Source organism: Schistosoma mansoni, chromosome 6 (assembly GCF_000237925.1).
Source record: "Schistosoma mansoni strain Puerto Rico chromosome 6, complete genome".
Classification (NCBI taxonomy): domain Eukaryota; kingdom Metazoa; phylum Platyhelminthes; class Trematoda; order Strigeidida; family Schistosomatidae; genus Schistosoma; species Schistosoma mansoni.
The window spans coordinates 537,770-564,532 of NC_031500.1; the positions used below are offsets into that span (position 1 = coordinate 537,770).

The 26,763-nt window shown below is 37.3% G+C and overlaps 2 protein-coding genes and 2 non-coding genes across 4 annotated transcripts in view; 2 read left to right on the forward strand and 2 right to left on the reverse strand.

The window, feature by feature from the left end:
• Positions 1-1,107, forward strand: part of Smp_074230 (putative dna-directed RNA polymerase II) — a gene marked incomplete at its 3' end in the record, with an annotated part of 2,512 nt that extends 1,405 nt beyond the window's left edge. Inside the window, exons 3-4 of the mRNA XM_018797863.1 lie at positions 759-884; positions 930-1,107. Of these exons, the coding sequence (XP_018652863.1) occupies positions 759-884; positions 930-1,107 (304 nt within the window). The remainder of the gene's footprint in view (positions 1-758; positions 885-929) is intronic.
• A 1,296-nt stretch (positions 1,108-2,403) lies between these two features.
• On the reverse strand, positions 2,404-21,447 carry Smp_162220 (hypothetical protein). The gene is made up of 7 exons (XM_018797865.1): positions 20,832-21,447; positions 17,877-18,226; positions 16,011-16,355; positions 12,877-13,123; positions 8,168-8,556; positions 6,595-7,091; positions 2,404-2,965 (listed from the first exon to the last, which is right to left on the reverse strand). Exons 1-7 carry the CDS (start codon positions 21,268-21,270, stop codon positions 2,737-2,739), a joined length of 2,496 nt encoding a protein of 831 aa, XP_018652864.1. The 5' UTR covers positions 21,271-21,447; the 3' UTR covers positions 2,404-2,736.
• Smp_tRNA_00251_Pseudo_TTG.1.1 lies at positions 9,897-9,963 on the reverse strand. The gene has a single exon. It is a non-coding gene (tRNA).
• Smp_tRNA_00682_Pseudo_TTG.1.1 lies at positions 10,130-10,201 on the forward strand. Its single transcript has one exon. It is a non-coding gene (tRNA).
• Positions 21,448-26,763: the final 5,316 nt, after the last annotated feature.

Below are 26,763 nucleotides of genomic sequence, written 5' to 3' on the forward strand. Positions count from 1 at the left end.
TTCATGAAATGATGAATTCTATTGACGATACTAATTGAGGGGCATGAAAAAAGAACTGGGTTAGTAGTGGTTTTATAAATCTGCAGCCTTGGCCACGGGGCCCGACATAAGTTTTTGATGTTGGCCTTCCTGTGGAGAAGTTAGAAACGCGCTAAATTCGTGCTTGAAAGGGCCTTACCGCCTTAGATAGGAATCCTTTGGCTAAGGTGACATGATGTTCATATAACTGACACTATAACCCCTCCTGTCAGTTGTAAGTAGATGGCATCATTACATATGCTGGTTGTCTACCCACCGCCTTCTCACGGCGGTGTTGATTACAAAATTAAAAGAATGAAGAGCAAATGTCCAACGCTTTAATCGGTTTGGTAGATACGGAGGGTGAACCTGGCGAAGTTGGAAAACCCTGATTCCAATTAATGGTGCACATCGGCTCTAGGAACCTGAGAGAACAAATCGCTTAACCAATTTTTGGTTACCGACTACCATGGGACTGTATCTCCTTACGATGCTCCACTGTCTTGTGGATCAGACTTTTAAGTTGAAAGCTCAGGGAGTAGCCCCCTAAGAAAACCACCTGCTTCGGTTTGGGCACCCGAGCAGTATCACAGCCCACACACAAACCAAGTGACTTGTGTGATGCATATGTATTCGGTGCCCCTTCGTACCCATATTTATCTGTTCAAATAAATAAATAAACTACAACAATAACTACAAAAATAATAAATTTTAATGTTTTTACTTTCAAAAAAACACAGAAAAGAACAAAATGAAAATGCAACAATCCATGAACTTGAATTATCACCAGTATTTACAAAAACATTAAATTATGTAACACAATTTTCCAAATTTAATAATCGTGAAACAATCGAAAGTGTACGAAAGTAAGTTAAATAAACTTTTTATTATTAATAATTTTCTTGTTTTAGCCTTTTAACACAAAAACGATTTCATAATTTTGAATTAGCTTCATTGGCTAATTTATTACCGGATACAGCAGAAGAAAGTAAAGCATTATTACCAAGTTTAGATAGTCCACGTTTTACAGAAGAGGAATTACAACAATTATTAGATGAAATACAATCTAAACGAAGTTTTCAATCATAACTATTGAGTATACTAATGTTTTTCTTATTTTATTTATGTTCATACTATTTTGTACAAAAATATTCATTTCAAATAAGTCTATTTTTTTCATTGTATCATTCGAATGGGTAGCTAAGGAAAGAGAACAGAGCAGATTCTCATTAATATATTTCTGCGTAAGGTAAGGATACTGCCTTGGGTGTTCAAATCGAAGGAAATAATCTTCTCAGCAGTCCACTCACCAAGCCTTCCACTCCGGGAGGGGGAAGGCTGAATACAGAAGGCAGTGGGATAGTGTTATGAGATTTAGTTCCTTTGTGACCAAATCAAATTTCTACGGCATTCATCCATTCAGTGTCCTGAAGCCAATACACACTAGGCCCCCAAATGGCCTGGTACTGCCGAGAGTCCGTTCTCCCTCTCGAAGTACTCTCACATGGCCACACGTATACAGCCACTGACAGGGAAGTTTTACTCATTGTCTTCTCACCACTGGGGTGTTATTTATGAAATTGAGATAATGGAAAGTGCTTTAATTGGTTTGGTGGATACGGAGGGTCAACCTAGGGAAATTGGAAAACCCTCATTCCAAAACAATGGTGAACATTGAATCCAGAGGGAACAAATTGAGCGTGAACCTATTTTTGGTCACTGATTACCATAGGACTACATCTGACGTTGCTCCACTGCCTTATGGATCAAACCTTTAGGTTGAAGACCCTGTGTATGGTACCATAAGAAAACTATCTGCTTCGGCACCCGAGCAATATCCCAGTCCTAACATAAATCGAATGATTTGTGGCGCATATCTATGTGGTGCCTCCTTGTACCAATGTTTATTTATTTTGGTTAGAAATGATATGCACACTACTGGTTCGGAATCAGGACTTTCGGTATTCAACGACCCTGTTTAAGCGTCAGACGTTCGGTCTGATATCACTGGATACTCTTATGATACCATATTGTGCTCGAATTTGTGTATTTAGCGAGAAGTTATCCCACCCTCTCGATTTAAAATTGTCACATGAATACATTTATGTCTATACAGAGATATTCGACTTCATTTACCAGTGATAACTTAGAAATTGCGTTTTGTTATTGTTCATTTTATGTGTATATCCAAAATATGTTCAGGCTTTACGCCACCAAGGAAATGACACAGTCGTTTAATCCTGGCTTATTTCCAAGTTTATGTACACGACTCCGAGCTACATTTTAGATGTTAAGAGCTAATAATACTACTCGGTTAGGTAAGTAGGACAAGCAGAATGGTAGCGAAGCCGATTTCTAAACATGTTACAGTTCAATATTGATTCATTATGAATTGTAGAATATATATATAATCTTATTTCAGAAATATACACAAATATATATATATATCATAAAATGAAGAATTGTACAAAGAGGAGTATGTAGATTTGGTTCGCTTCGTTTTCTTTTTTTAAATAGACATCAAGAATGGTATAAATGACAAAGTATACGGATAGGAACATGTGGGATTATAATAATAGTTATAATGATCATTGTAATAATAAATATATAGGTAGGTATGAGAAAATATACATCAATGTTTTTGAATGAGAAGTACGAAAGAGAAAAAAAATACAGGCACATACATACATGCACACAAACACACACACTTTTTATTCGTCATGAAGTTTGACTTTCATCAATATATTTGTCATTTGATGTTTTCACAGGTTCTAGGGATTCCAAATGTAAGTCAACATTGGAACAAGGTAAATCAGAAGCTTCAGTACTATTTGGACTAGAAGCAATACTTTGATCGGATTCCATAGGATGTATTGATTCTTCCATATTATCACTTGTTGTTGTTGTTGCTGCTACCGCTTCACATATACTACGATGTGATTCAAACCTATGGAAAAAATGAAGAAACCAGAAAAAGGAGTTAATTCAAATCTGCATATGAAATGAAAGCTAGAATAATCTAGACCCGGTTATACAACGTTGACGTAGTCTGTTTGATAAACAGGCGAACTAGGGTTACGATGACTTTACTCAGTGATAAAATATATACTAGTAATAACCCAACACGAGTTTAAATAGTATGGAGGAAGAAGGTGGAATATTTACTTCAAACAAAATTAAAACTGGTTTGATTACGTCATTCATGTGGTTCTATATGAAACGACAATATGATGGTCAGTCCCAAAAATGTTCAGTTTGTAATGTGAATGAGTAGAGTTGAGATTTATGTGTAAAATGGGTAAAGCTAAGTGTGGTTATTTGGATAAACATTCAGACAAAGAAATTTAGCATGGTGTGAAACGCTACAGATACTAGCTTTTCTTAACACAATCTAGTGTATACCAGAAAACCAGTGATAGTCCGGAAGCACTGTATAGCTGTTGGCATACATCCTAGCACGAAACAAATACCAACGGTAATGACTTATGATCACGGATTGACTGGGGTGAGGAATATAAACTGTTGGATCCAAACTTAATGGTCTGAAGGTCCTACGTTTGATCCTCAATGGGCTTAGTAAGTATTATTGAGGAGTTCTAGCTGCCTAAAACACCTAGATAAAGTCAACCATCGACGTAACTACAGATAGAATAACCTTCACAAGCAATCTATCCTACGAAAAATGCAAAATTATTCGATTTTGCAGCATATCCACGGAAAAGGACTGCTGCAAAAAGTGTGAGAACGTTAATGGTCATTCACATATTGCTGGTATGCTTTTCAGCGAAACATTTATGAACGCTACACAAGACCGCTAGTTCTAGGTATATGTGAATCTGGACGTCTTACTATTAAACAGAACTAATTAATCAAATCAACTGGAAATCACATAAAGTGATCCAAAATTACTACAGAAAGCTAGTTAGATCAGGACTTTGAAGCACGAAAACGAATAAAAGCTAGCAGAATGTTATCTAAGGGCAATCATACCACAACGACGCAGTCCAGCTATATGCTACATGATGAACATGTTTTAAAAGTGAAAAATGTGTAGGTCGGCAGTATTTTAAATAAGAATATTGAAACCGTAAGCAGGTTCATCCAATCACTCCATCAAATCTACCATACAATTATTGAATTACATCAAGGGAATTCAAATCAACAACGACGAACTGATGCTACACTTCAATATAACAGACTTATTAACCTCAATTGAACAAAACATAGCACAGCAGTCTTTGTCACTGCTCATTCCTCACTAACGACACAAATCTCCCAAAGTGCACAAAGCTTCAAGTATAAGTTTAATAGGACTCCTCGATTTAGACTCAACAACATACTTCCAATTAAACAATAAAATCTAAGAATGAACGAACGAAAGGAACACCAATGGGATCACCGATATCAGGATATACTGCAGAAGCAGTGACCCACAGTCTGGAAACCTCTACCTTACCAATGATCAAGCCGAAAACGTGAATTCATTTTGTGGACAACACATTCGTCACAGTCAAAGGAACAGATGAAAAACACCTACATCTCACCAACAATGTCTTCCATGACATAAAAACTCACAATCGAAAACCAGACGAACAACAAACTATAGTTCTACAATGTAACAATCACCAGAACTGACACAGAAAAACTCGAGACTCAAGTATATCGGATACCGAAACACACACATCAAATTCTCAATTAAAATATCAACAAACCAACAAGTCTCTAAATCAACTGCCCACAAACTTCATTCTAGAGGGTGAGAACACAATGCAGCACACTTACAGCAAGGAAAAATGAAGAAAAATATTAAATGCCTATTCTTCAAAAGAAACGATACACACAAAACTTCAACAAAAATTACCAATCAAGTGCATCAGTAGAAAACAAATCAAGTACACCAATAAACAAACGGCATATCAGAAATTACGATATTATTAAAGCCCTTTGGAATGGGTGTAGCACACAAACCAGCGAAGTCACTTCAATCTATCCCATCTAAACCAAAGGACAAAAGAAGAAAAACCGAACATCATCTACAAAATAAACTGTTCCCATTGAGGAAAACATTACATCGGACGAAGTGAACCCCACCACTTCATCTGAAATAACACTAATTACCGGTCAAATGTCATGACATGACGTAGATTTGCTTATATCAATACATGTAAACACACATTTGACTGGAAAAATGTTGAGATCTTCGATAGAGGGAATATTAAAAGCACCAAAGGAGTTTTAGTAGTTTGGCACTAAGCTCAATCAACAAACACATTGAAATCGATTCAGTCTATCAACCAATCAGAAAAATTGTCGACAAATATAGGACCAAGAATCAAATCAAGGAGAGATACAATCAAAATAAAGAGGTAGACAACGAGGGATCAAAGGTCAACGATAACTAATCAAGATCATAGTCGGTAGGACAAGCTGTGAATAATAAGTGGAGAAATTCGGACAATTAACTCCTATCTAAAATTTGTGCTAATAATGTTATTCAGAAGAACAATGAAAGCTTCCCGAGCAAAGCATCCATCTCAGAGAACGAAACTCCACTTAAATACTGAGATGAATTATGTGATTGGAGACAATCAATAAAAGACCCTAGGTCTATGTTTTTACTAGTCGACAGTCATATGTGATATGCTTCTATGGTCTTTAAAGAACTGATGTCATCTCACTGAAAGACAGCTCATAAGCGACGTAGAATCTGACGCGTATATGCATTAGTCCACATCACCATCACACCATAATATCAGTACAACAAGATGAAATTACGAAGATAAATCCTAGTGTATTATAAGTAACAGATAACATTCTGCATGAACAATATGATTCGCTAAGATAGAATTGAACTCGCAATTTTAAAAATATGAGTGTTTTAGGATAAAATGTGCATTTATTTGGGCTATCGCAACGAAATCTAGGCTATACCACATAACGTTTACAATCACTAGTTACAATAATTTCATGAAATAGAAGATGGTAAGTTTGTACATAGCCACGAGGTTCAGTTGCCTTTTAGATAAGAACTTCAAAAAGAAAGATAACAATCTATATTAACTAGAAACACCAGTACCACCGACTGCCCCGACGTGCAATGTTTTATGGTGTAGGAGTAGGTTGGGAGAAAACTAGGGGAGGCCAGACCAAAACGTGGCACAAATCCATGAAGTCACTGACAAGTGATCTGAGCCATGTTGGTAGGTGTACACTACCTGGTTGGGATTCTCGAGATGATAACAATCGATGGTTAGAGACCTTCAATGACATAGCTCAGAGTCATTTGCAATGGCGAAGGTGCATCCACTCTTTGTGTTCTACCAAATTCTAATCTTCTGAATTCTTCATGTCTTTTTCTTTTTTCAAATTTATTTCACTGGATTATACTCCTTCAATAACATCTTCAAACCCTTATCTTTCACATAATACTTATACTCTTACTACTTCTACCACTATGGTATTTGAATCGACAACTGCATCTCTGTGCTAATATGGTATGACAACTCGAACTGATGTACGCACGTACATACGAAGTTCTACGTTAACAACAACAACAACTACTACTGATTTACTTACCTAGTATGCACATTATCACCAACAAATAAACGTGAACAATTTGGACAACAATATGCTAATATCATTAGACCACTTTGATCTGCTGCAATTTCTGTATGTAATATTAAATTTTTAATTTGATCAGATAAATAATCTTTTTCATTAAATAGAATAGGACATGAAAATTGTGAATTGGACAATATACTACTATTATTATTATTAGTAGTAGTAGTATTGTTAGTCATAGAAATATGTAATTGACGTAGACGTGGTGATGAGAAATGTGCTTTACATGATTTTGTAGATTCATGACAAGTATGATTATCATTGTCAGTGTTAGAACTATCTTGTCCTAATTTTTCGGTACGTGGACATTTTAAAACATTTTGAAGAAAGTCATCTTGATGTAATGTACGTAAATGTCCAATTAAATCAATTCGACCACCTGATCCAAAGAAAACACGACCACATGCTTGACAACCAAGTTGTTCAATATCATTATCAGGATTTAAATGTTCCTAAAAATGTAAAAAAAATTTAAACAATCAAACTATTGTAAAACAAGTGCAGTATAATCTATACTTGGAAACAGAGACCATTATTGAAGTTCAATTCAAGACGGTAGTATTTGAAGCTTAAGATTTAGGAGAAGATGGAAGGTAAATATATCTGGAGGTTTAGGATTGATTTTTACTTGCGACATCAAACATCTTCTAGCTATGAACATAACTCAGACTAACAGTCAATGAACTCAAGGACTGATGTGACGCCTAGACTTATTCACTCGCACATTTCTCTCAATCTATTTGTACATCAACCAATATCCCAAATCAAAGTATACGATACTTGGAAAATACATTTATCGACCATCGTACTTAACAAATATCTACTACCTTATTAACGAATTTGCCACGTTCACCTAATACTCTACATCGAAATTACTCATTTAGTCATCTAATAAAACATCAGCAATGTTTCAAAGACACCTACGATCAAGAACCTTTAGATTACACGTTTCTTCTACTTTAATGAACCATTTTTCACAGTCAATGTGAAATAAACCAGACTACTGTGTAGTATACAATCCCATCTGGTTGAGATATCTCGTCTACGTCATAAGTAATGCAAACTAGCAATGGATTCTCACATCTAACCACTCGTCATATTCATTATATACCTAATAGTTTATTAATTTTTAATTTCTAAATAACTATACATTATAGTTGAAAGCGTGAGTTAATTGAAGTTAGACCACCAGGTAAAACCTAAAAGCACTGGACGGCCGTTTCGTCCTATTGTGGGACTCCTCAGCAGTTAGACATAAACATCATCGGATGCCGGCTCAGTGGTCTATCAGTTAAGTGCTCTGGCGCGAGACTGGTAGGTCCTGGGCTCTAATCTCGCGAGGCGAAGAGTCCCACAATGGGACGAAACGGCCGTCCAGTGCTTCCACGTTTTCCCTGCTGGTCTAGCTTCAATTAACTCACGCTTTCAACTATGAAAATACTAAATCTCCACAAAAAACCCTTCTGATAAAATATACATCAATTTATTTTGATCACAAACCATTCATTAATAATAATAATAAACTTACTAATTCCAAATGAAGATGTAATTCTTTTAAATTATCCACTTCAATATGACAATATCGACATGAAGCTGGAGCAGATTTACCATCAATTGAACTTAACATACGTTCAAATTCACTACTATTAGTATCTTGTAATGATACAGGGTTAGGATGATTATTATTATTATTAGTAGTAGTAGTAGTACTATCAGTGAGAATATCTGATTCACCGCCAATAATAGATAATTTATGTTTAACTTTAGGTTTATTAATTTTCGATTGAGTTCGTGAACGATTCACTATGGGAGTAGCGTCACGACGGCGAGTAGTTTTTGTGGAAGTCTTTTTTTGAATTGAAGGATTTGTAGATTTGGTTTTGCTAATTTTTGGCGGTTTTGATGATACTTCTATATCTGTAATAATAAATAACAATAATGATATACAGAAATAGTACATTTCAATAATGTTATTATGCGATTTTTCGTGAATGAATCAAGTTTGCTTACAGTGACAATAGGGTAAGTTATATTGACTGGAATACTTGTTCCTTGAAGTCCTATTGTTAACTGTGGATTAGATCGACTGCAAAGCAATAAATATCAAGTTTGGAAATAAAGTCGTACTGCTAATTATACTGAACTGAGATAGGAATAAGACTATTTTTATACACATAATGTTTTCAAAGTTGCTACGGGAGGATTAATAAGTCGGGTACAGATCATACCCCACATCTCGTGCTCCACGAGTGTTTTTCAGTGTGTTGTTATGTGCATTTACGGGTATGAGTGCTAATTTCACTTTCCGGCTGCCAACACTGTGGAAGGGTATTTCTTGAGGGACCTGAAAAGGAAGTTGGATTAATATTGGTCTTAACGACCTGGGAGCGCGACCACAGAGTCTAAGGGATAACTGCTTGAGGCCGGTCATGCACGGCCTTTTTGTGGGGGATTTTCGACGTGCTAGCTCTGTTCTTCGAAAGGCCTTACCTCTGGAGACGGAAGTCCGTGAGGTGAGGTGAGGCGTGACATTTCTAGGGTCAATCTTTTCTAACCCCTCCCTTCCTTGTGAGAATGCAGCATTGCTGTTATGCTGGTTGTCCGAGGGAAACACCTTACTGCTGTCACACCCCTCTACAGTCAGCAGTACGACTTCACCCTCAGACCTTGAGTTGCTGCTTTTAGTCTTACCGTTCTCCAATCAACCTGTCTGGCATGGTAGAACATACAGGAACATGCGTTCCAGCCAATATAGCTAGGTTGGTTCATTACGATAGGCAAGCCCGACCTCTACTCTTATTGGGTCATTTGATTCTATTTATTTTTGCAACCATTTTGGTGTATGTTCACCCACCCTAATTTTCAGATCACGATTGCTCCTCCCTATGTATGTGTGATCACACATACATTTAATTAATTATGGAGACATTGTCTCAATTTTATTGTTACCATTATTATTCAACAACCATTGTTTACCGCCAGCATGAAAATATCGATTGTTTATTTAATATACACATAGAATATGAATTAAAAAGGCTGAATCTTGTAAACACAATAATAATTATCACTAACTAGATATAAACAACAAAAGAGTTACTTTTATATTTATTTACTGTTAATCAATCATCAATGGTAAGCTTTATGTCGGTAATTGTAGGCGGAGATGGATAGTGGCTAGCAGTGGAATCCAGTTTGACGCGCGTTTCGTCCCATTTGGGACTCGTCAACTGGATGTAAATGCATTTCAGAGTTGATGTTCACTCTGGGACTCGAACTCAGTACCATTCGCTTCAAACGCCATCGCGTTATCCACTCAGCTACTGAGTCCATCTTTGCTTATAATGCTATATCAAGGCAATACACACAGTATGCACATATGCCAATAAGAGACTGATCAATTGCAGTCCTAAACATCAATGGAAAGATTCAAAACAAACAATACCAAGTGAATTTAAACTTCACCCCATTGCACAAGCAAGTGGCTATCAGGACTCAGTAGCTAAGTGGATAACGCGATGGCGTTTGGAGCGATCAGTACTGGGTTCGAGTCCCAGAAAGAACATCAACTCTGAGATACAGGTACATCCAGATGACGAGTCCTAAATAAGACGAAACACGCGTCCTGGATTCCACTGTTAGTCACTATCCATCTCCGCTTACAATGTTTGTGAATTAAGGTTATATCGAGGCAATACGCACAGTATGCACATATGCCAATAAGAGACTGACCAGTTGCAGTCCTAAACATAAATGGGAAGGTTCAAACAAACAATACTAGGTGAATTTATGTTAGTAGGAACTAGCTAACAGATGATATATTCATTATACCTATCAAAATTGAGCTAGTTAGTAGTTAACAACACAACTTATGTAGATAAAGATGGTCTTGTATTACAGATTGACTGAGAGTAGGATAAGCATAGATTACGTGATCTCATTTATCTCAATAGCCGGATGATAATATAATATTTGCTATAAGATCTACGGGCTTGGAGCTTATGGGTATATATTGTTGAGATGTCTCGAACTACGAGAAAGTAATGGTATAATAGTGCTTCTCAAATTTTAAGTTCCCCAACGAAGGCTAGTCTCCAGTGAAAACGATTTCCGAAATAGACCTCCCTACGTGAGTTAATTTGATTTATAAGTAACAAATAGGTGTCTAATATCATAACGGTCAGTTAGTTATAAGCCACGTACAACCTGATGCAAACTCACGCATTCGTTGAGCACAAAAGAGTGAATAGTGAAATAGTAAAAGTGGTAGTATCAGTGACAGTGAAAAGAAACATTAGACATAGAGGATATCATTCAGGAGAAATGAATTTGCAGAATAGAATTGACAAAACAATTTGGAATATGAAGATTAAAAATTAGGTAAGCAGTAAATGTATCTATGTTACTGCAACGAACACCGAATCATTTCACTCATCACCTCCAAATACTAATTGCGGTTGTCGCGCGGACCCCTGACAAGGCAGTCTGTATCTAGCAACATTGCTCAGATCGATAGCCCACGACTTTATGAACTGAGTTTGAACTGGTTTGGTCACTCCTAACTCTCTTCCAACTTAATGCTACGCCAGCCAACATTGCACGTAAAGGTAGGAGGTAGCTACGGATATGTAACATACATCCTAATCAGTTCGACTGATGAGGATTCACAATCCCATCAACTGATTTGCCCAGTACCCCATTCTTAACCCCAATATTGTTCATTTGTAGTAGTGGTGGTTGAATTTTCTTCGAAGGATACGTCATATTTAAACTCAATTGCAATACTAGTATCATGCTCAACTGCAACAATACCTGGAATAAACGGTTTTAGAAAGATGACCGGTCGCGCGCGCACGTGTGTGTGTGGCTGAAATAACCAACCTTTAACCATACCCGAAAATCGAAGTTAGTATTTTTAACCGTCCATCAATTGAGACGGCAACGTGGCATATATTATACGTCCTTAATTACCATTTAAATCGACGAGTAAAACGATTGACTGACAACAATCCTAATCATAATCCTGTTTGAAGGAGTAAAGAGATTAACCAATATAATTCAAAATCGATCACATACATTCATTCTTTATCTTTCATGTTTCAATATTATTTGATATTCTACATTCTGGCAACGGATCACTTCTTTTCAAGTCCCATTCTACATTATTTAATCATTTTTCACAACCATATACCCTACTTATATTTCGACTTTTACGCTATAGATTTCGTTCATGTCATTTTATTTTGTTGACGCACACAATGCGAAAGGTTGGACTATAATTCATCCTGACTGATTTTTGATGAACCCCACAACAGAAAGAACATTTACAGACTAAAGAAGCAAGTCCGTTATGCAAATTTGTATAAAGACAATATACTATGACTCAGTCAGTCAGTCAGCTACAACGTAGGACCAGACACACATATGTATCGGTCCAAGTTGCCATACCTCGTTAGCACAACAAGATCAACACCAGATTCATAGAAGTAGTTAATTTAATGGTGGTAATATATAAAAGATAGGTTGTATATAAAGATATAGTACAGGAAGAAAGATATGAAGCAATTTTAATCTCAAGGTTTAAGGGAAGATAAAGAGTGTATACACCTACGCCATTGTGATCGATTCTGAGCCATGTCACCCAGAGTCTCCAACCATTGGTTACGATAGTTACACGGACCCCAACCAAGTAGTCTGCGTCTACCAACATGGCTCAGACCGGAAGTTAGTGACTTCAAGCTCTGATGCCATGTTTTGGTTTGGCCGCGCCTAACTCTCTTCCAACCATCTCCAATACTGGTCAGCATAGCGCGTCGTGGTAATCGGTGCTCAGGCGTACGTAACACATCGCCCAACCATCTCCTCCGATGAAGATTCATGACCTCGTCAACTGATTTACCATCATTCCATAATACCCTGTGTCTTATCTCACAATTACTTACCCGGCGAGCAATATATCTAAGGCATCTGTGGTCAAATACTAGTAACTTACGAGTATCTTCTACTCTTAATGGCCACGTTTCGCAGTCAGTTATAAAGTAGAACAGAGCGAACTGCTGCGCAGTATACTCGTCCCTTAATTGATAGACGGATAGGTGACGTAAGTTGGCAAAAGCTAAACGACCTTTTTGAATCTGTGCTGAGACTTCGTCAGACACCGACCCATTAGGAATGATCAGACTTCCAAGATAAGACACACAAGAATACGATATTACTAAAGGAATAATAATAATAACCTACCTTCAACTGGTTGAGAATCATTAGAAGTAGGTGTTATATTTTGTTGTAATTTCTTATGTACTCGATTAATGTGAAGTTTTAATACAAGTGAATCTTGAAAAGCTACAAGATGACATTCTGGACATTCGATTGGTTCACATTCCAATAGATCTGATGGACCATAACGAACTGTATCAAAGTCAGAATCATGTTGAAGTGCAGCATGTCGACGTAGGGCGATGTAAAGAGGATAAGCCATTCCACAAATCTATTTTTGTTATGGTTACACAAAAAATATATATATTAATTGAGAGTGATGCATAAATACATACAAAATGTGAAATAAACTCATAGTGTTTATGTGAATAGTTAATATATAGATATAAAGGGAGAAACTTAGGAAAACAACTTAATCATTCAAAGGCCCCCAAAAAATGCCCTGGTACGGCCGAGAGTGGGGAGGGGCCACCCTCCCTCTCGAAATGCCCTCACACGGCCACGCGTATACAGTACCCTGAGGGAACAAATGGTGTATGAACTTATTGTTGGTCACCGGCTACCATGGAACTGCATCTCCCCACCATGCTCCACTACCTTGTCGATCAGATCTTTAGGTCAAAGGCTCCGAGTGTGGTCCCCTTAGAAAACCACCTGCTTCAGTTTGGGCACCTGAGCAATATCACACCCCTCACACAAATCAAATGAGATCTGTGCAGCGCATATATATCTGGCGCCCCTTTGTACCAATATTTATGTTTAAATAAAATAATCATTCAAAGAAATCTTATTTAATTCTCAAATTATAATCTGATATAGAAAACAATTTTAGTAAACATTTGATAGAAGTTGGATAATTAGGGCATTATATCAGTTAATTATAGAACAAATTAGATTGAAATATGAGAAATCAAGAGTTTAACATAATCATACACTCAACTATTCAGTTTGATTAGAATTTATTTTCAGACAAAACTGATAAGTTAACAAGCAAATATGGATAGTAGTTAGCAGTGGAATTCAGGACGCGTGTTTCGTCCTATTTGGGACTCGTCAGCTGGATGTCCCTGAACCTCAGAGTTGATGTTCACTCTGAAACTCGAACCCAGTACCGTTCCCTTCAAACGCCATCGCGTTATCCATTTAGCTACTGAGTCCTGATAGCCACTTGCTTGTGCAATGGGGTTTTTCTTCTACATATTTCAGTAGACAAGTTTGTAGTGTATTGTTGTGAGTGAAATTTGATTGACAGAATATGAAATATGGAAGTACATGAATAAATCCTATAGGGTATAGATTATTTGAATGATTAAAAGAGTTGAACATTTATAATCTCTTGTACAGAAGTTCTAACTTATCTCAAGACAACAAAAGCAGGAAGTCAGTGATTAAATTAAGTTGTTGAATACTGAGTTTCTAAAGAACTTAAAAAGCTTGGATTATTAAGCCAGAAATGTAAATGAGCTCCATTATCCTACAAAAATAAATGGTGTATAAATCCAATTAGTAAGTATTTTGTGATGTTGCTCTACGTTCCGTAGAGTTCTCAGATGTCCATGGATGGGTCAGTATGATGGGAGACGACATTAACGGAAAACTTGAACATTTAAAACTATCAGAAACGTTAATCTGAATACTTGCAGATGAAAAATGACAAGGACCTTTCTAGGAAGAAGTAGAAAATAGAAATACAACATTTAAGAAAATACAAAAGCACGCAAGTCTATGGTAGATTCATCACTTATTCCTTCATAGATGAGATATGAATTTTACAAAAGAATAATAGCTACTATATGAATCAAATTGAAAGCATTGGTAAACAGGCATGACAATGAATACGTAGAATGAATGTTCAATAATGCTAACACATAGGAAAGAATACGATTAAAAAAACCGCATACAGAAGCGTAGAAATAGAAAGTAATCTTCTAAAAATAAAAACAGATGAAGGTTATCGTGAAGTTAATTAAGGTGTCTAGTATTTTATGAATTTGTTTTTGGCGAGTAAAGACAGTATACCTTGGAAACAACAAAACTCGATCAGCATTAAGAATGACTTGACATTGATGACAATGGCTAATACTCAGTGATCAACCAGTCGTAAATACATCTCAATTCTGGAAGAGGTCAATCCCGGTTGAATAACTCGGTGGGAACGTCTCTGACTGTGATGCTGAGTGATACGGGATCGAATCCGCTAGAGAAAATTACTCCCCTTAATATTACAGATACACCTTGCTGAGGTATGCCAGATAACACGAAACCTAGGTTATGTAGGGTATCCTGTCGAACGCCACCTTAAATATCAACAAGGTGCGCGCGATATCGAGTCAATGCAACTTGATCGATAGAATCCAATCAGCACTAATTATTTGAAATACATGAGACTGGTCATTACTCAATGATTAATCAATTGTAAATAAGGGGCTTCTAATGAAGAGTCATTATTTATATGAGATGTTAATAAATACAGTTTCCTTGGATAATTCAAATAAGAAATTACCATAAAGATGGTCACCAGACACATTTGCATAGTTAGTGAAGTAAGAACTTCCATTGAATACAAATAATTAAGTTATATGCGAACATCTATGATTTTATACAAAGCCCCCAAATGCCCTGGTATGGCCGAGAGTGGGGAGAGTTCGCTCTCCCTCTCGAAATGCTCTCATATGGCCACACGTATATAGCCTCTGCCAGGGAAGTCCTACTCACTGCCTTCTCATGGCGGGGGTGTTGTTTACAAAATTGAGAGGACGAAAAGCAAATGTACGGCGCTTTAACCGGGTTGATGGACACGCAGAGTCCACCTAGGGGAGTTGGAAAACCCTCATTTCAAACCAATGATGCACATGGGCTGGCTCCAATATCCTGAGGGAACAAATGGCGTATGAATCAATCGTTGGTTACCGGTTACCATGAGACTGCATCTCCTCACGATGCTCCACTGCCTTGTGGATCAGACCTTTATGTCAAAGGCTCCGAGTGTGGCCTCCTAAGAAAACCACCTGCTTCAGTTTGGGCACCTGGGCAGTATCACAGCCGTCATACAAATCAAATGAGATTTGTGCGGCGCATATATACCTGGTGCTTCCTTGTACCAATATTTATGTGTTTAAATAAATAAATAAAAATATATAACAAAATAATTTGCAAACCTGACATGGGAAAACAAGTTCACCATTATGTGAAGATTGTAAATGTTCATCACGTTCACGTAAACTAGACAATGCATTATCTCCACATAATGGACATACAAATAAACGACCAACAGTTGGTTTTTTCTTTATTTGACTAGTAGTAGTACGTGATGATGGAGGTGGAGGTGGAATAGTTAATGGAATATCAAAAAATGTTTCTTTTTGTTGAAAATCTGACTTTTCTAAAACAGTTTCCAATTTAGATTTTTGTTTGATTGATAATTTATCATTATTATGATCTGTAGAGAGACGACTGATTTTATTGCTGATAGTGTTTGGTGCATTACCATCATTATCGGTTGCCTATTGTAAATAAAACCAAAAATCAAAGTTATCAAAAGAGTAACAAACACAAGATATTATGTGTTTGTAATAATAAATGACAATTTAAGTTAAATCAACCCATCTAACAGGTACCTGAGTATGAGGCACACTTGAAGTAAGGAGGATAATGATATTACCTGGTTGTCTAAAGCGAAATAGGTGGAGTGAAATTCGAACCCAAGAATTAGTGGCTATTAAGCAATAAGCCACCTACTCCAAAAATGAATAATCAGCATTTATTACTTATTAGATGGAGAAAAAAAAGAGTTTCATAATTAAAATCTATCACAATCTTTATACATTAGATGTAATGCACAGAAGAGCTGGAAATAATCTTCTAGATACTAGATTTCCTAGCTAGTGAGATTAGATTTGGTTAAAACATAGTCAGGATCTTTTAATTTCATTCAAGACGAAGATTTTGATCAATATTTTAAATGATAGTAAAGAAATAGGTTAATATGATCCAATAACCACATCCAAACTCACATTATTACTTATGCCTAGCTATCACCTGCCTCGATGCATGACGATTCCTGGTGTAGAAGGAGATAAACAGAAAGCTAGGGGAAATAAACCAAGACAATAGTCCATGCAATCACTGACTTTAGCTCATGTTGTCATACTACGTCAGCAGTCAGTCACAACGTATAAGCTGTACATATTTACATCAATTCAAGTTGTCATACCCCATTAGCATACCGAGATGCTGTCAGGTTGAGATAGTAATAGTATCAGTGGTAATAGGAAAGACTGGACATTGAATATACGATTCGAAAAGAAAATATAAATTAGTGAAAACAAAGACATTTACAAGGAATTTAGAATTTGGGAAGAGACAAAGAGTGGATGCACACGTGCCATTGCAAATGATTTTCGGCAATGTCATCCAAAGTCTCTAGCCATTCCACATCAGCGCAAGATGCTCTTTCTTCATAATAATATTAAGAATCGAAGTACTCTAGTGATATGGAGGTACATTTCGAATAATATATTGAAATAAAGAAATCTTGTAGCCTAAGAGGATACTTTTGGAGCTGAGTCCCCTGAGTTGTATGGTTTGGTTACGAAGCTTTCATTGTCATTCTAAACAACATCTTGGGTAATTACTTCCCTTCTAAATGAAGTAGATGCTGAAGATGTTCCTCAGAATAACAATGAAAGCTATGTAATGAAACCATCTAGCTCAGAGAACTCAACACCACCAAAAGAATAATATTCATAGAGCAGATATGGATTGTATTGAGTATTCACTAGATAAGTACATATAAGTGTACTTGGCTTCAGGTTGCACTGTAAATGTATCAGCTTGTTGTACTACACCCGTTCCTCAGAGCGGGGTTCGAACCTGTGACTTAATAACTGAGAGTTGAACCCCATAACAACTGAACCATCGCTCCACGTAGTAGATACAACATGTGCAGACTTTATTTTACATATATCATGAAGTGTTTAGTCTTAACTAGTAATAAAAACAGATTTTATGAAAGAAGAACTTACACGAGATGCAGTGTTACCAGAATAACGATGAAAACGAAATGGACTATTACTTAATCCAGAATTACCGGTAAATCCTCGTACATGTGGAAAAGATCGGGCAAAAGTAGTACTAATCAATTCTGATTCTTGTAAAACTTTATACTTTTCTAATGTAGACATACAAGTTTCTTCAGATAAACGCGTTAGATGAACTTGACCACCATTAAATGAACATCGATTCATATGAGTTTCTAAAGAGGTAGGTGGTTGTGCTGCATTATTAGCACGTAAAACAAACGTGCACCATCCACATCCTAAACAAGTAACAACTCGATGAGGAAGTTGATTTTCTCGTAAATGTGCAAGAGAAGCTACAAATTAAAAATAAGATAATGAAATGAAATGAGTTTCATGAAATCATTATTATTAGAAGTAAACATTTACCCAATGAAAACTATTCAATCGTAAAAATGTTTATACAGTCAGATGAGTGTAAGGTGATACATATATACTCATATTATTTTTTGGATATGATACGATTATTGTAGACACAAACTTTTGATAGTGACAAATAATCAGCCAGGAAGCTTTATGACAAACGAACAGTACTAGTGCAACTGTAACTCTAGAAATAAACACCACTTTGTAGAGTGATGAAATCAAATAAATCTTGATTAAAGTAATTAAGCCACGAAGCGTAGAGTGTAGGACTGATTGTAATGCTTCTGAATGGAGCATCAAATGAAGGTGAGAAAATCGAAGAACATATGATCTGCCTGAAGTTGGTTAATATATTTTAATGCTATGGAGATTTTTAGCTCAAGTGGTTGATTCAGGTGTAGTTTTATTCCCTGAGCTGGATGCTTTGGTCGGGAAGCTTTCATTGTTCTTCTGAATAACATTATTAGCACAAACTTCAGGTAGCAGTTAATTGTCCGAATCTCTACACTTATTATTCACAGCTTGTCCTATCAACCATGATCTTGATAAGTTATCGTTGACCTTTGATCCCTCGTTGTCTACCTCTTTATTTTGATTGTATCTCTCCTTGATTTGATTCTTGGTCCTATATTTGTCGACAATTTTTCTGATTGGTTGATAGACTGAATCGATTTCAATGTGTTTGTTGATTGCTGATTGAGCTTAGTGCCAAACTTCTAAAACTCTCTTGGTGTTTTTAGTATTCCCTCTATCGAAGATCTCAACATTTTTCCAGTCGAATGTGTGTTTACATGCAAGCGAATCTATGTCATGTCATTTGACCGGTAATTAATGTTAATTCAGACGAAGATGAAGTGGTGGGGTTCACTTGGTCCGATGTAGTGTTTTCCTCAGTCGGGACAGTTTGTTTTGTAGATGGTGTTCGGTTTTTCTTCTTTTCTCAGTTTGTCTTTTGGTTTAGATAGGATTGATTGAAGTGACTTCGCTGGTTTGTGTACTACACCTATTCCAAAGGGCTTTAATAATATCGTAATTTCTGATATGCCGTTTGTTTATTGATGTACTTGATTTGTTTTCTACTGATGCACTTGATTGGTAATTTTTGTTGAAGTTTTGTGGGTATCGAGTATCCAGACTGTGGATTACTGCTTCTGCAGTATATCCTGATATCAGTGATCCCAGCAGCAGAAAGGCAAAGAAGTAAAAATTATGATGACGTAGAAGAAAAGTTGTGTGGTATATTTATTTAAATGCACTACGGAAGTCATGAGAAGACTCAGTAAATGGTAAACACTGGCAATCGTGCACAAAAAAACGACTGAAACTAAAATTAAAACATTTTCTACGACTTTTTATCCTAATAATTATGAAGGCAAAAAACTAACCCCATTCCCTGGAAATATAGGACGATTTTAGAGCTTGGTTTATACTAGGTTGGCCCCAGCATTAGTAGAACAATAAGATTTACTAGTTCAAATTTATTAATGATTGGTCGTTCAGTTTACTTTATAAGCAACCATATTTAGTATGAGCAATACAGTATTATTAATGACAAAATTGCTATATATACTATATGCTTGGTGCAATATGAAATTCTTGGTATACATTCTAACTAATTTACCAGGTAAAATTCATGAACTTGGCTTTAAGCTACACTAAGTATGAAACTACTAAGTTGCCCTAGCTGAAATGAGTGGAGCATGGCTCAAGCGTGCGACATAATGGTGCAAAGTCTAGTACCATATCAAACCCACATGGGTTATCCTAGCTTTCAGGCAGACCAGTTTATTCACTCTTGAGTCACATTTTGATCAAGTTAATTATTCGCTTATTACCTTTTTACATGGGCATATGCGTTAATTGCTTACCCTATTCATTACGTATCTGTAACTTATTTTTCTCAGACTATAAATATCATGTTACGCTTGATCAAATCGAGTTGACTCACTGGCATTCTCAGATATGCCTTGCTTCCACGCTTCAAATCCCGAGTGTGTCTGGATAAACGAGTGTTTGAAATAAATTCATTCAATGAAACCCGTTTTTAGCTTCTTATTACAGCTGTCATATGAACAGAGTTAGCCTAGGTAATATACGGAGCTGTTATTTAACTATACAAAATATGCTTGGTAAAATACACTTTTGATTTAGATACGACTCTTAAGCATTTCCACTGTCATATACAGGAACAAACAAGCCATAAGACTACACAAAGCGTGATTTTATGATATTCGTTTTTGAAAGTGAAATAAATCCAATCTCCTGACTTTGTGGAAACTATTAGCAGTCTGATAACTAATATAAATCCTGACAATCCTCAAAAATTTCAAAGTACTGGGTTGGCATAAAATTGTCGGATTTCTGATGTTTTCTTTTTGCCTAATGAATACACTACTAATCAGTACTCCGTACTGATTTTTAAGAAAGCTAACATACAGTCAGTAACAACTAAGATTAGTGAAGCAATAAGTAAACATTAACATGAGGTAGTTATACAGAAGCTAAATTAGATATACATTAAAAATACCAATTTACCTGGCGATGGCCTCCAAGGTATTTTATGAATATTAATGATATGAGATACTAAATCTTCGATTTTACATGATTGAATCAAATTCAAACAATAGCTGCACATATAAGACTTGATTTCTGGATGAAATCTATGTACATGAGTGTTGAATGAATGGATATGAAAAGGAGCATCATTTGACTGATTAATTACACGAGGACAGAAAGGGCAACCGGGTAGTTGTTCACAAACTTCATCATCTTTCTTGCAATTTTGAAGGTGTTCTGAAAGGCGAAACCCAGTTTCGTACGATTTCCCACATTCCCAACATTGCCACAGAATACCCTCCGTATGTAGACGTTTAGCTGGGACCACGGGATTTTTATCCATATGAGAGTCAACAGATGGTATTTTTAATTTATCAGGTGATTTTAATATTGAATAGAGTTTGCTATATGTAGACATTGCCAAAATATACTACAAAATGCGAAGGAGTATAATCAAACAACGTATAATCATGACCGTTCGGGACTTGTCAGATAAGTGTTAACATCCATGTGGCATTGGTCAGATGTCATAAAATAGCAAGATTGCATTTATTTCTATCTAAAACAGAACTATTAGGGTGAACATAATTAGTCCAACATCCAATGCCGTGAATCAATATCCAATGCTCATGATATTCATTCGGTGATGTTTTTCCTTTTCTTCTTCGACAGTCCATGACACAAACAGCCGTACTACCACAACTTATGTTTACTGACAGACTACTCAAGCAAATCTAATAATTTATCCACATATAAGTTGGTGTGATTCAAGAAGTACCGATCAACATCCAGCATACAGCCTTTAAAGTCCTAACTATCTCATAATGGGTAAGTTAGAAACAAACTGAGGAGTCAGAAACACTCAACCGAACATCGTGTATTTAGGATTTTCGGAAAACATAGTTTGATTGTTGCATTAAATAGTTAGGGTAATTTGTGGAGTAAGACCAGTGATTGTAAAATAAGTGCATGTAATACAACTGATACAACTCCAACTATTCATATCCCCAAGTTCAAATATTCTACAGAACAAAACTTTTGGGATGACCAATGTATTTGTAGCGGTAAATATATCCCCAAAATAAACGGTTCTGTAAGTCTTCAACATTGATGCTGGCCGCATTAGTTTAACTGGATACAACCTAACCGAAGGCGCTAGGTCACACATCCGTACCAGACCACGAGTGAGTACGTCGTACTACACATCCTTTGCAACCACTAGCTAGCTTAGATCACACGCCTCTCAGCATATGGAATACCTTGAAAATGCATCTTTGAACTCATCCCTGACTTCTTATTTGACTGGGCCGATATACTTTGTTTATAATGGTGTAACAGATGAAAGTACTATCAAACCCTGAATTTCTGTAGCGTCTTTGGTGGTGCGCTTGACATGAATTGGTACATCAAACAATAATCTGTATGTTCCTAGTCTCAACATTACATATCATTTTTTTATTGTTGTGTAACGTGATATTGTTTTCGTATCCTATCTTTTTTCACCAGTTTAGATATTTTAACTTTATAGTAACGGAACAAACACCAGTAATGTTATTTATTAGGACTCCCACATCCCAACTCATACTACTCTGGTCTGATTATATCGAAGCCTGAAGCTGACTTCCACATGCGCGATCCCTAGCAGTAGTAAAGGGGCCGCCGCGCGATTTTAATAGGTATGCCACTAAAAGTATGCTTACTAGTGATGTTTCTGAACCTCGTCATTCTTCAGTTAACCCTTTATCTGACTTCAATTCGATCGTTTGCTGATTGCTTTCGAAAGATGCATTCCAGCTTCCCGCGTATATAATTATCAATTTGATTCACGTTAGTGAATAGCGGAATTAAATAAGTCAAATACGAGAATGGATTTTGAATATGTATATTTCATATACTCCCCCATCTAAACAAACAATCAGGGATATGAAACGAAGAGGGGGAGAGAAGTGGATCAAAAAAGATAAGTGGGCCGACTCAATTTAATCAAGCGTTACTCAGTTCTTATAGTCAGACCAAAAATAAATTACAGATACACAATAAATAGAGCAAGTAATTAGGATACATACGATCATATAAAAACAGGGTGGTAAGCCATTAAGTGACAAGGTCAAATTGTGGTTTGAGAAGAATGAATCGGTTGGTCTACCCGGAAACTAGGATGGCCTATGTAGGATGCAGTGTATTGTTGTGCGACAATCAATGGGTCAAGTTTTGTGTGTTCACAAGGCGAAACAGGAGGTAAAAGGTCATGCTTTTTAAACGACGACTTTACAGTCGATACCATTAATTGTATAAATTATGAGAACTGGTGAAGAATGATAGCAGTAACCAAAACTAACTACCAAATAAGTCTTTTTTAACTGTTCCCACAATACCTTAACGTAAGCTATCCCTAAACGAGGAGATCTAGACGATAAATAAAGGTTAGATCAGCTCTTCTACAATATCGAATCATAACACAGCTCGTCAACGGACTTTCGACGATGGCTACTTCAAACAATTATTTTCATCCGAGCTTCTCTGACAGTTGCGAGCGGTTCTCCTCACATTTCATAACAACGCCGTCAGCGAACTTGCTGAAACTTCCGATCGTATCCTAAAGATCACCAGAACCCTCGGCACCGGGATTTATTCTGTCGAAGAAAGGCTTTCAAACGACACCAAATGACTTTACAGATCTCTGTCATACTCTCACCCTATACCTTATTATTCATCATAAACTCGAACGCTCCAAGGCTCCTCAAGGAAACCCGTCACGAAATAAATCTGTTTCTAGACCACGAGAGGCAGATAATCGTGACTAGTGTCGTCACCACAACAAGAATGCCAAGTCCCATGGAAATTGCAGTAAACCCTGAAGTTCCCTCAGACCCAAACCTTCCGTCACGATAAACCCTTAGGAAAATATCCTTACCGGCACGCGTTAACGGCAACAATAGCCGGTAGAAATAGTCATCTGTCATACATCACTGATGTGGTGACTGAAAGTTTGCTATCTCGTCGACAGTGGAGCAGAAGTCTGCTTTCTTCTCGCAAATACCAAAGGCCATTTACAGAGTCTGGTCTTCGATTTACAGGCTCAAATGGAAAACTGACCGCCACTAGCCGTCAGATATGCATTTGTTCTGGCATGGATTTATACTGGCCCATTCTATGTCAGTCATTGGTAGATATCTGCTACAGCGCTATAATCTAACCACTTTAGCAAGCAAACTGAGGCTAATAGACTCAACTACCAAGTCACCTATTTGTGGGACTTCGTTTTCTGGTTACCGGTTATGACCGGTTGCGGTAAAACGTATTATCGATCCATTCTCCTAGCGGACACTAGGCAAGCACCATGAACTTCACAAAACACAACAAAAACTACCACGTTTAACCTGCAATCTTGCGCACAATATCACAACTACAGGCTCATTCGTATCTTTGCAAGCGCGTCAACTAACTCCTGAAAAGCTGAGACTGGACAGGGACGAACTCGAGCATATGATAGGCTTGTTCAGTATCCGTGCATCGAATAGCTCATAGGCATCTCCTTCGCATATGGTCCCCAGAGATGGAACAATGATTAGCGTCCAAATAGTAACTGTCGATGATGAGGCATGAAAACTACATCCCATTAGTACCGCTTGCCAGACATCCACGACCTGGCAGCTACCTTGGGTGACACGACTGTCAACTCGAAAATCAACTTCATTGAAGCGATTAACAAAAGTCCTATGACTAAACATGACATTCCTGAAACAGCTATCATCACTCCTCCCGGAACCTACCACCTTTTGTGCGTGTCTTTCGGTTTCAGAAATGCTACACAAACCTCCCAGAGACTCATCGATGGTGTATCCAGTGTTTCCAGCTCTGTGCGCGCGTGTTGTAATGACTCGTTGGTCACAAATTCAGACAACGAGTCTCGTCCTCAGCATCTGGACCTTGTTGTTGGACGACTACAAAACAAGGGCTCATTGAATAAACTCGAAAATCTCATGTCAAAATCGCAAAATCGTTTTTTGCAGGCATATTGGTGGATCTCAGGGTGTTCGTTTTCCACAAAATAAAGTGGATTACCCAGAACCAACCACAGTCAAGCAATCACTCATATTTGATGGCCTGGCTAGTTTTTGTCGACAATTCACAGCAAACTGTGGGCCTCCACAGAGATCCATAACAGAACAATTACTATTATTAAATACAACACTTGGAACATTTGGCGCGTTTATCGAGACCGTTGCAAGACATTTAATTGAGTTATGGGACTATCGACAAGAAACTCAAATGGTTCTAATGGTTCTGGATGGAATAGTAGAAGCTTTCGGGATTCCATATCTAGTAGCAGTGGATCACCGATGCCTCCAGGTAATAACCTAAGTATACTCAACGATAAAAGAGGAAAAAAGAGAAACTTCTAGCGAGATACTATTCTTAGTCCCCAAGAATATGTCGAGTTCCCATTTATAGATGTCCTGGAAATTTACTAGGACTGGCTCACCCGGCAGCGAATCCCAGAATTTGACTACTAATCAGGAGTAAAGGGTTGACTTACAATCCGTTCTGTTGTGTTGTATCACATGTTTCTGAGTGTCACTCACAAGTTTTTTGTTGTGGCTAAGCCTGAGTAGGTGTTCAAGAGAATGCTATAAGTCATCAGAAGGTCACCTCCAGGACGCCTGTCCTCTAATATGTAAAGGTTTGGAGGCGCTCTTTTTAAGAATTGAAGTTGAATTCCAGAACTGATTTCCTGGCTCACCATTGGGTACGTTTCAGAGTGTCCTTATTCTTTAAGAGTGAAGGGGGAAATTATGCATGCTATTTGTTGTGCTGTACAGCAATTTCAACACACTGTGGAAGGCCGAGAACTGACTCTGTTCACCGACCACAAACCTCTCACATTCTTTCTTAACCCGTCTTCAGACAAATACTCCACTCGAGAGTCTCGACAAACGGACTAGCTTTCGCAGTTCACTATAGATATATAACACGTTTCTGTGACAAATAATATAGCCACAGACGCATTGTCCCGTACAACTTCTTCGAACAGTTTCCATGGGTTCAACCTCATTAAAATCACCCAGCTTCAAAAGGAAGACACTGATCTTCGACAACCATGAAATCTCGGGTCGAGCAGATGGGAACAGAAAAGGAAGCGTCACTATGTGACATATCTATGGGTAGGGATCGTTCATTCCTGCTGAGGCATTATCGACACAACATTTCCAGCACGTTGCTTAAGCTTTCTCATCAAGGTGTTCAAGCGACCGCTTAGCTTTTGACAGAACGATTTCGTTGACCTGGCATGAACAAAGACGTGAGATAGTGGGCACGTAGAGTCTATAGTAACTCTCGACTCTAGTTTTGGCACGACCCTTACCAGATTCAGGAGGATACTTTTACATCTTAACGCGTGTGGACAGTTTCACGCGATAGTCAGAGGCAGTAACTATCATGAAAGTTACTGCCGAAACAATGTCTCGCGTCTGCGTGAAATGATGGTTGAAAAGCTTAGACTTTCTTTCAACTATTGTTACAGATCGCAGATGCCAGTCCGAATCAAGGCTTTTCCGTTGTTTTATTGCACCACTGTGAATCACATGATTCCACATGACCTCCTATCATCCACAATCTATTATTTTCGGCTGACCCACCTTATTACTTAGTATAAATGTCTTACGTTTCGACTCAATATACCAACCTCTCGAGACTGTGTATGAAGGAAACTTCAAGGTTCTTAGTGGTGAGCGTATGTACTATACAGTCAATAGGGATATAAATCAAGACGGCATCATATTAACCTCCTTAAAGCCACTCACCCAGAAGGGAACGCTAATTTTGTTGTTTTTTCTCCTGAACAACCGAGTGATTTGAGCCCCAAGAGTATCATCCCATCTTCGATAATCCATGATCGTAACAAAACGTC